This window comes from Emydura macquarii, unplaced genomic scaffold, assembly GCF_026122565.2.
Source record: "Emydura macquarii macquarii isolate MOO-44397 ecotype Brisbane River unplaced genomic scaffold, CSIRO-AGI_Emac_v2 contig_1253, whole genome shotgun sequence".
Classification (NCBI taxonomy): domain Eukaryota; kingdom Metazoa; phylum Chordata; order Testudines; family Chelidae; genus Emydura; species Emydura macquarii.
The window spans coordinates 4,362,631-4,372,429 of NW_027131390.1; the positions used below are offsets into that span (position 1 = coordinate 4,362,631).

At 41.9% G+C, this 9,799-nt stretch overlaps 1 protein-coding gene across 1 annotated transcript in view; it reads left to right on the forward strand.

The window, feature by feature from the left end:
- Positions 1 to 5,141, forward strand: part of LOC137153043 (P2R1A-PPP2R2A-interacting phosphatase regulator 1-like) — a 37,027-nt gene extending 31,886 nt beyond the window's left edge. The window contains 1 exon segment of the mRNA XM_067548031.1: positions 794 to 5,141. Within this exon segment, the coding sequence (XP_067404132.1) occupies positions 794 to 944 (151 nt within the window). The 3' untranslated portion in view covers positions 945 to 5,141.
- The last annotated feature ends 4,658 nt before the right edge of the window (positions 5,142 to 9,799 follow it).

Sequence of the window (9,799 nt, forward strand, 5' to 3'; positions counted from 1 at the left end):
AGAACAACAGTTACAAGGTAAGTAACTGTCTTTTCTTTTTTGAATTCAAGCTGCAATAAAGTCCCATGAAACCCTATTTACTTGCCATCAGGTAAAATTAGAGTCTAGAGCAGTGGTTTGCAACCTGTGGCCCAGGGGCAAAAAGTGGCCCGCGGGGGCTTTCATAGTGGCTGCAGCTCCCCTCCTGGTGGCTACAGAAGGGAGCTGCTGCCTAAGGAGCTAGGCGGAGCGTGTTTCCTGGTGGCTACAAAACCGGTGCAGGCTTCTTGCTCCAGCCAAGGGGATGGGAGATCAGTGCTTCCTTCCCCAGGCTCCAGCAGAGAACAAAGCACTCTGCCTGGGTTCCTACATGGTAGAGTCCCTGCTGGAGCCAGAGGGAGGGGAGCACTGATCTCTCGTCCCCTGGCTGCGGAAGGGAGCCATTGCCTAGGGCCCCAGGTGGAGCGCATGGGGCTACAGGATGCGTGCAGTTTTCCTGCTGCAGCCAGGGAAACGGGAGATCAGCGTGGAGCCTCTTTTCTGAACTCCTTCGGGCCCTGCTGGCAGAGACTGGTGGCCCTTCAGGGTTGAAAAAATATCAGTGTCCCTCGAGCCAAAAAAGTTGGGAACCACTGGTCTAGAGTTAGGTCTCTTTAAAAGACAGGTAAGTGTATGTTTAAAGCTAGGTGTTTCAAATATATCTGTCAAAGGTGTTGAGATGATTACAAATAAACCTATTTAAAAAAATGCATTGCCCCCAAAATACTGCTCTTGTGTTTTTCATATCTTTCTGTTACATTCCACTTTTTTTCAGTCTGACTTCAGGTGCGCTTGATGGCAATCAAAGCAGTGCTGGCTCTTCACCAGCTGAAGTTGGCACCACCAGAGATTCTCCAGCCTCATTTTCCAATTCCAGATCTCAATTTAAGCCCATAGATCTTACAGCTAAGTTACCCACAAATTGAGACTTTATTACTCCTCTGATGGGTGGCAAACGGCCAAGCTGAAGAGCAATAAGACAACGTTCTACAATATGTGACTGAGTTTCGTATCTGATCCTGTTCCTCATAGGAACTTCCAGAAATGTCTTTATTTCTAGAAAACTTCCATAATAGTTCCTTGAGGAAGTTTATAGTGATTTGTATGACATTTACTAAATACAGTTAGTGTTTAAACTGCAAACGTTCTCTTTAATATGTGAATATCTGCATACGTGTTATCAACTTACAATAGATCATCTTGATTGGCATAATAAATTACAAAGACATATATTACTCTACAAGGCATTTTAAACTACATTTTTTCAGTTGTGAGTAGTTTGTAATGATGCTGATCTAGGTAACATAGCTGCCTTTATCAGATTCTATCATTTTTTATCACACTTAATCAACTGATCAATGTATTAATATTCATTTTACTCCACAAGCTTTGGATATTTAATTTGCTGTTTTTAAATGTAAATGGGGGTATCAAAATATAATTGGTGCCTAAGTCCTAATGTGTTCGGCTGTTGATCAGTTTTATGTTCTGATTGGATGTGAAAAGAGCCAGAATGGATGAATTGTCCGTATGTTTATGTGTCGCATTTTATTTATAACCATAATTGCTGGTGTGACTAAATACAGATTTAACATGGAACAAAATCACCAGCTTCCTTTTTTTCCCCTTTATGACTATCTAGAGGCATAGGCACTCTCTTAGCACTGTTTTCCCACAGAACTTTAATAGTGTGTTGGAAGGGACAGTGCATGAAATGCTAAAATCCCTACATTAAATGCTTTAGATAAGACAACAACAGGCAGTAGAGTCTTAACACTTGGTTTTAGTTGCAGAGAAAGGAAACTAAGGCGGGACCCTGAGTGAGTATATCAAGACTGAAGTGATAATCCATGAACATATAACTCTACTATGTGACCATATACAGTGTTTTAATCTCTTGTATAGTAATAGCAGCCCAATAGCAGAAGCCTTCACTTCCTCAATATTATAGCATGAAGAAATTTCTGCGGTTATAAAGTTAAAAAGTTATTGATCAAAAGTGTAGAATCTATCAATGTAGAGAGGTTGGAGAATTCCTATAATAGATTTGGAAGAAGCTAGTAAGCACAGAAGCACCATGATAGCAACCCAAGATAGAAGGAAAAGTCTGCCAACCCCCAAGAGCTTAATGAAGCAAAGCGTTTCCTTCCCAAATATTAAAACTGTAATGCAGGGCGCTGAATGTAGTGAGTCTTTCCTAAAACAAGATGTGATGGTAGTTCTGTACCCTGTCATATGGCTCTTTCACAGAGACAAAACTGACAGGCAGCAGCATACAAGGTTAGGAAGCTGAAGATGTGAAGACCTGGGATGAGTGAGGACTAAGGCCTTAATTCTCCTGTATAATATGGAGATATGGGATCTATGTGGCAGTCTCACTCTTAACTCAAACACTGTGAATGTGGTTTATTGTTGACTCTCTCTGTTTATCTAAATTATTGCAATTGTCAGGTTAGCTTCCTTACTCCACAAATCAGTTTTCATAAAGTTCAGAGACTCATTCAGTTCTTTCCCAACGGCAGACAGACAAAATTGTGTTTAACATCTGCTTGCTTGCTTTAATACAGCATAGCTATATTTTATAATCTCAGCCATATGCCAAAGACTTACTGTGCATTCATACTTCTGTGGTGAGGGCAAAATTATAGATTTTTATCTTGCTTATCTCATTTTTCATAAATGGGCCGCAATATCTGATTGCCAGCCCTTTTAAAAGATGCATGAACAGAAGAAGGGTAATTACAATAGTTGTATTGTATGTGGGTTAACCTGTCTCTTCTCTGTTAAATATTTATGCTGGTTTTCCAAATAAGTGCCAATAAACAGAACTGAAAAAAATAAGCAAAGCTGTTATTTCTTCTGGATCATGCACTGTGTCCAGGATTTTAACCATATTTTTCTGTTACTTTCACATGGGGAGCATTTGATGTTTTTGTTTCCTTCAGTCAAAGTGCTTATTTCAACCAATGCTCCATCCTGTTGGTGGCAAGCTGGACCTAAATTCTACAACACTTTCTCCTAGTTTCTGAAACATTCCCACACAGCAGACTGGAAGTTCTTGACAGATTTAAGTACGTTTAAAAACAAACTAGGTTCTAGTGATTAGAAGGAATGCAAAAGCACAGTCTCTTCCTTGAACTTATTTAGATATTAAATAAAATGCATGGGTATGCTGTCCCAAAATTATCCATGTTCAGTGTGCTATAGATGTTTGTACTGAAAATGCATAACTCATTCTAGAAGCTTCAACAGCTGGGTAATAGACACAGGCCTTTGGCTTCCAAGAAGGAGTAGGGAAGCCTTTGTGGTTTGGCATTCAAAAGGTAGTTAATACTTTTGGTACTGAAGAAGAGAGAAATCTCCCCTTCTCTGTGTGCTCCTCCCCTGCCCCACTTTGTGGAAAAGCAGAAATCATTTCAAATTGGTGCAGAAAGAGGTGCTTAGATTCCTCACTGTTCATGCCATCAGCTAGCTGCAACGTACCTTGGAGAAACAGAGAGGATAATTTTTCCCCTTTAAATGAAGGATTAAGATCTGGAGCACAACCATGCTTCAAATTCAGAAAATAAGGTGATTATGTGCTGATTTACATATCCACATATAATGGTGTTACATGGCTTAAGTTGGTGTTAATAGTGATGTCAACCCATATTGTGTTGCACTTGCCTTTTACTAATTCTCTATGTAAATATCAATACTGATGAACGTTGTGAATTTTAAAGCTTGATTTGACTGATATCATCGTTCTAGGGATAGGTGCACCTGTTTCCTATTTCTGGTCTCCGAATGCACTCTCTCAGGTGTCAGGACTCGTGCCTTTACTTACCCAAAAGTGTAATTCTCCCACTCATAGTCTGGGCCTGGGGTAGCAGTATGCTGCAGCTGCAACTGAGTTTGGACACCTGGAGTTCCGGCTTTCAGGAGTCTGTGACCAGTGGCAAACTGTAATCACAGCCTTCTTAAAATTTTATTTTTAGCAATAGGAACAAAGCTGCGTCTGAGAGTATTGACCCTATGGGTGCTCCCACTTCAGATGCACATGTGCCTCACAAGGCCTTGATTGGAGATTTCCTTTTAGTGTCTATTTGGACTGCATATGCTCCCTATATCTCCTCATGCTGGACACCAAAGCTATATAGTGGAGGGGGGGGGGCAAACCGCCCTCAATTCCTTCTCAACTGCCTTTGCCTGAGATGGAGCCTTAGCGTGTCTGCATTGAGCATGCCTCAGCTATCTTATATTCTGCTTTCCTGCAGTTGTTCGTTAGGTTCAGGTAGTAAAGTAAGTTGTTAGTGTTCTTATAGTTAGTTAGAGGTAAGTAGTAAGAGGATTGTTTTGTTCTTCTCTCCCTTCAGAAAGCTTTATTTACCAGCTTCTGAGCCAGTTCAGCAGACTCCCCTGCCCCCCGTTTATCTGTCTCTGGACTTGTACAACATCCTGTGACGCTGTCTGGAATATAAGTGATCACTTATAATGTTATTGATCTCAATATTGCAAAATTACAATGAATCTTACAAGATATGCTACGTCACGTACCATTGGAAAGGTTATAATTTGCTAAGATTGATAAGCATGTTTATATGTATGTATCACTTTTGTATTATGAGTTCTAAATATGTCTGGTATATTTGTATTTCAAACTTGTGCTGTGTTTCTGGGTGACACCCCTAGACAGGATGGCAGCAGCACTAAGCCTGCTTAATGGCCCATGAAGGGAACTCAAATGTACAATGAATCCAGTGAAAGAACCCAGGGGCTGCACCTTATGAATCACCAGAACATGTAGGAACATGCACGTGGACAGGGGACTGTGAGGCTTTTCCATGCCATTTTTGAGACGAAGTACAAATCTCATGGCAGAATCTATAAAAGGCAGCTGAACCATCGTTATCTTGTCTTTATTCCTGCTTCCTACCTCATCTACAACTGATGAAGCTGTGAAACAGGACTGAGACCCATCCAAATACTGGATATACTCCAGAGGGAACAGTACAAGCCTGCAAACTCCACAATTCTGCTGAGAATCTGGACTTTGAAGTCATTTGTATGTATCTGATTGCTTTGACCATTTAACATCTCTCTTTTTGTTTTTCTTTTTATAATAAACCTTCAGTTTTAGTTATAAGGAATTGGCTGGTAGCGTGGTATTTTGCGTAAGATCCAAACTGTAACAGACGAACTAGAGTCCCCCACTCCTCCTGGGTATTCAGGCATCTCTCTGTTACTGAGACTCTGATCTCCAGACCACCACCATCCTCTGGTACCACAGAACTCTCCACCCTTTTCTGGAGGTGTTTTTGCATTGGATGATATTGAGGAGGATGAATGAGACTTCTAGTCGGTCTCTTCTATTTAGGTTCAGAGTTCTCCAACATATCCTTTCAGGAACATTTTCTTTGACAGTCACAGGGTAGATTTCACTTGTTAACAAGGGTTGTGGGACCAACCCTGCTTGTCATCCCCACTCCCCTATGTCCCCCTTGCTCCCAGTGGCCATACTGGGACCGCTGGGCCGCCTATCAGCAGCAATTCACCAGCCCAATGGTCCCATCTCATAGGGAGCCTAGAGTTGCACAGTCCTATCCTCTCCAACCAGCCACCTCCCGTCCACATGAAGTGATGTCTGAGGAGCAGCAGGTCAGGGTGGATAAAGAGGCCACCCCTCAAATACCTATTTCATCTTGTCTCCAGACAAGATGATTATGCTTCTGCCACCATCCATGGCCAATGATTTTTGGCAATTTCAAGACGACATAAAGAGGATAGCTGACACTCTTCAGATTCCACTTGAAGAGGTCAAGGACTCACAGCACAAACTGTTGAATACCCTGCAGTCAGCGACACCCTCCAGGGTGGCATAATCCATTAATGAGACGTTGCTGAATCCAGCTAAGATGGTGTGGCAACTACTGTTTTGCCAGTGTGTAAGTGAGCAGCTAAGAAGTATTATGTTCCCCCTGATGATTCTGGATTTTTCTTTTACTTTTGTTGTTGTTGTTATCCCCCCTCCATCTAACTCCATGGTGGTGGATATGATAAATGAGTGGGATAAGCAATGTTTTTCCAAGTGTACTCTCTCTGACAAAGACCAAAAGAGATTGGATCTCTTTGGATGGATGTCCTACTCATCAGCAAGTCTACAGTTCAGGATTGTGAACTATCAGGCAATCATGGCCAAATACAGTTTTACAAACAATAGTAGATTTACTGCCTTAATTAAATATCTGCAGCAGGAACATAGGGATCAGTTCCAGTCCATCATTATTGGTCAGAACTCCGCATCCTTGGATCATGCAGAGACTGCTGCCAGGTCTATTTTCACGGTAGTGGTTATGCACAGGGCATCATGGCACCAACTCTTGGGGTTTCTGAGAGGAATATAGAACAGTTGAGGACCTCCTTATCAATGGTTGTAAGCTTTTCTCGGAGACCATGGATAAGTCTGCGTACACAATGAAGGATTCTAAGGCTACTTTATGATCCCTGGCCATATGTACATCTACAAATAAGAGATGGTTTGTAGGTCACAGATTGCCCAGAGATTGCATCCTGCTCAGTTCTCTGTATTCTTTAGATCCAGTGGACTCCCCCAGGAAGGAAAGGACACAAATTTCAGAAAAAGAGGGCTGCTCACCCACCCTCTACAACCACCCACTCATCTTCAAAGCAACAGTTTTGACAGACTGGTTGATATTCAAGTTGTCCTGCAACCTCTGCTTTTACAGCTGCTTCCCTTTGCTCACCTGCCCCCCTTTGGAGACTGCCTTTCTCATTTCCAACATGGTTGGAGGTGAATCACTACAGATATGTGGATCAGAGAGGTCATGACATCAGGCTGTATCATCCATTGTACATCACTCCATCCTTTCCACCCTCTTCCCCATTCCTTTTCAGGGACCTCTCATGAGTTTTTGTTGAGACAAGAAGCGAGCTCTCTCCTTCAGTTAGGGTCGATAGAGCCAGTTTCGCCTTCTCACAAGGGAAAAGGGTTTTACTCAAAGTATTTCCAGAAGGAGTGAGGATGGAGACCGATCTTGGATCTAAGACTTCTGTACAAATTTGTAAAGTCTCAAGTTCAGGTTGGTAACTCTGGCAGCTATGATTTCTTCACTGGAGAAAGGGGATTATTTTTCGGCCCTCGACCTACAAGATGCCCATTTCCATGTAACGATACACCCATTGCACAGGAAATATCTATGCTTCACTATAGGCCAAGATCATTTCCAATACCGAGTGCCTCCCTTTTGCCTTTCATTGGCCCCAAAGGTGTTCAAAGGTCCTGGAAGTAGTGGCTGCTTACCTCTGACAAGACTTTCCATACGTCAATGACTGACTACTCAATAGCTGTTCCTACGAAGCAGTGCTATCTTCTATCCAGATGACTCTTGCTCTGTTCCAGAAGTTGGGTCAAAAATCCTCATTAACACGTGTACAAAAGATAGTTTATAGGCATGTCTTTGAACTCATTGACAGCCAGGACCTTCCCTTAGACCAATTCATAACTTTTGTCAAGTGTGGCATGGATAATTCAGGGGAGCCCTCAGGCCACAGTAAGGAACTCTCTTCAGTTCCTGGGACGCACATCAGCTTGCACCTTCGTGACATATCACGCAAGGCTGTGCCTCCGCTGCTTCCACAAGTGAGGAATTCCCTAGACTGGTGGAAAGATCAACTCATTGTCTGTGCAGCCATTCCTTTATCACCCAGCTCCTTCAGTAACTTTAACAACGGATATATCACCGTAGGGATGTGGAAATCACCTCAATGTCGTCATGATTCAGGGCAGATGGACAACTCAAGAAACCTGTCTCCACATCAATCTGTTGGAACTCAGGGCTGATAGGAATGCATGCCTTCATTTCCTACCCCTTCTCAGGGACAAATCAATAGGGTAATTATGGATAACATATCCTGCGTGTTCTAGATCAATAAAAGCGGGGGGGGGGAGGGGAGCAAGCTCTCCCATCTTTTGTGCTGAAGCCATGAAAGTACAGAACTGGTGCATAGCTGATCTGATCCAAATTTCAGAACACCACATCCGATGTTTTCAGCAGACACTTCTCACAGGACAATGAAAGGAAGCCACGCTCTTAAATTCTCCACAGCATATTCTGAAGATGGGGACTGCCAGAGGGGATGTATTATTCACGTTCTCAAGTTGCATTTTTGGTTATTAAATGCCCTATATCTTCTTTTCTCAAATCTATTTTGAATTGAAAGGCTTGTTTCCACCCTCTCTGGATGACATCAAGAAATGCACTCCCCCATTTTCTTAAAGTGATTTCACACAGGGTTTTAGTGGCTACCTGAAATGTGGTTAAAGTGAGCTATTGGGCTGATTCCCACTGTGATTCTACACTGGGAATCAGGGTAAATATTTGCTACCAATACACACCATCTCCAACAGTTCCCCCCAGAACGACTGTGCCCCAGCTCCTCAAACTTGCTTTGATGCAGTTATCTCTTGTCATCCAACTGGTAAGAGATTCTAAATCTAAATGGCAGGCATGAGTCTACATGCTCTGTTTCACTTGGAATGAAACAATTTATGTTGCCCAGGTGTCCTGTTTGAAGTCAAATTACAAACAACAAAAATGACTAAAAGTCTAGAAAACCTGACCTAGGAGGAAAGATCGAAAAAATTGGATTTGTTTAGTCTGGAGAAAAGATGACTAACGGGGGGAGGTAAGTCTTCAAGTCCATAAAAGGCTGGCTGTTACAAGGAGGAGGGTGAAATTGTTCTCATCCACTGAGGACGGGACGAGAAGTGATGGGCTTAAATTGTAGCAAACTAGATTTAGGTTAGACATTAGGAAAAACTTCCTATCAGGGTCGTTAAGCACTGGGACAAGTTAAGGAGGTTGTGGAATCTCCATTCTTGTATGCAGCGGTAGTGTAGCTATGTTGGTTCCAGGACACTAGAGAGAGAAGGTAGGTGACAGAGTATCTTTTACTGGCCCAAGTTCTGTTAGTGAAAGAGACAAGCTTTCAAAATTACACAGAACTGTTGGCAACACAAGTCCAGACCTGAAGAAGAGCTCTGTGTAGCTCGAAAGCTAACTCGAGTCACAAGTGGCTGTTGCGTCTCCTGTGGCTCTTTGTATCACATGATATTAAAAGTTTGATTTAATTATTAACCACTCAGGATGCTTTTACTATGTTATTAACCAATTGTAGTTGATAAAATAATAGTGGTCAGTCATTTTGCTGTGAGAATAATATATATAAAAACTAAATATTTCCCATCATACTGTTGAAATATGAATAGAGAGCACTATAGTAAATGAACCAAGGAATTCCACTAGTGTGGCTCTTTCGGGTAATGTTGATGGCTAATTTAGCTCCTGAACCACTGAGGTCTGAGTATCGCTGATCTAGATATTTAGTCCTGAACTAGATGCTGCGATCCTTTCCAATTCTACATTTTTATGATTCCAGGATGAGATATGCCCTCAGTGCCCTTAGAAGTTAAGCTAAAATAGTAACGTTGTTATGGACTATTTTTACAAAGACTCACTTAAAAGTCTCATTGTATAAATTAATATCCGGAGCAGCTCTCACTTAAGTACTTCAACTTCACCATCTTTTGTGCAATCACTTTTAAATAACTTTTCATCTCCACATGGTGTTTTCCTGCTGCCTATGCACAAACAGAGAGGTGACCCGTAATATGCAAGGGGAAAGGTGGTTTAATTTCCAACATATTCTTTTACACGGCTCAAGGCATGGCATATAGACCTTTCATAAACAAACAAAGATTTTTGTGAAAGAAGCAAACAGA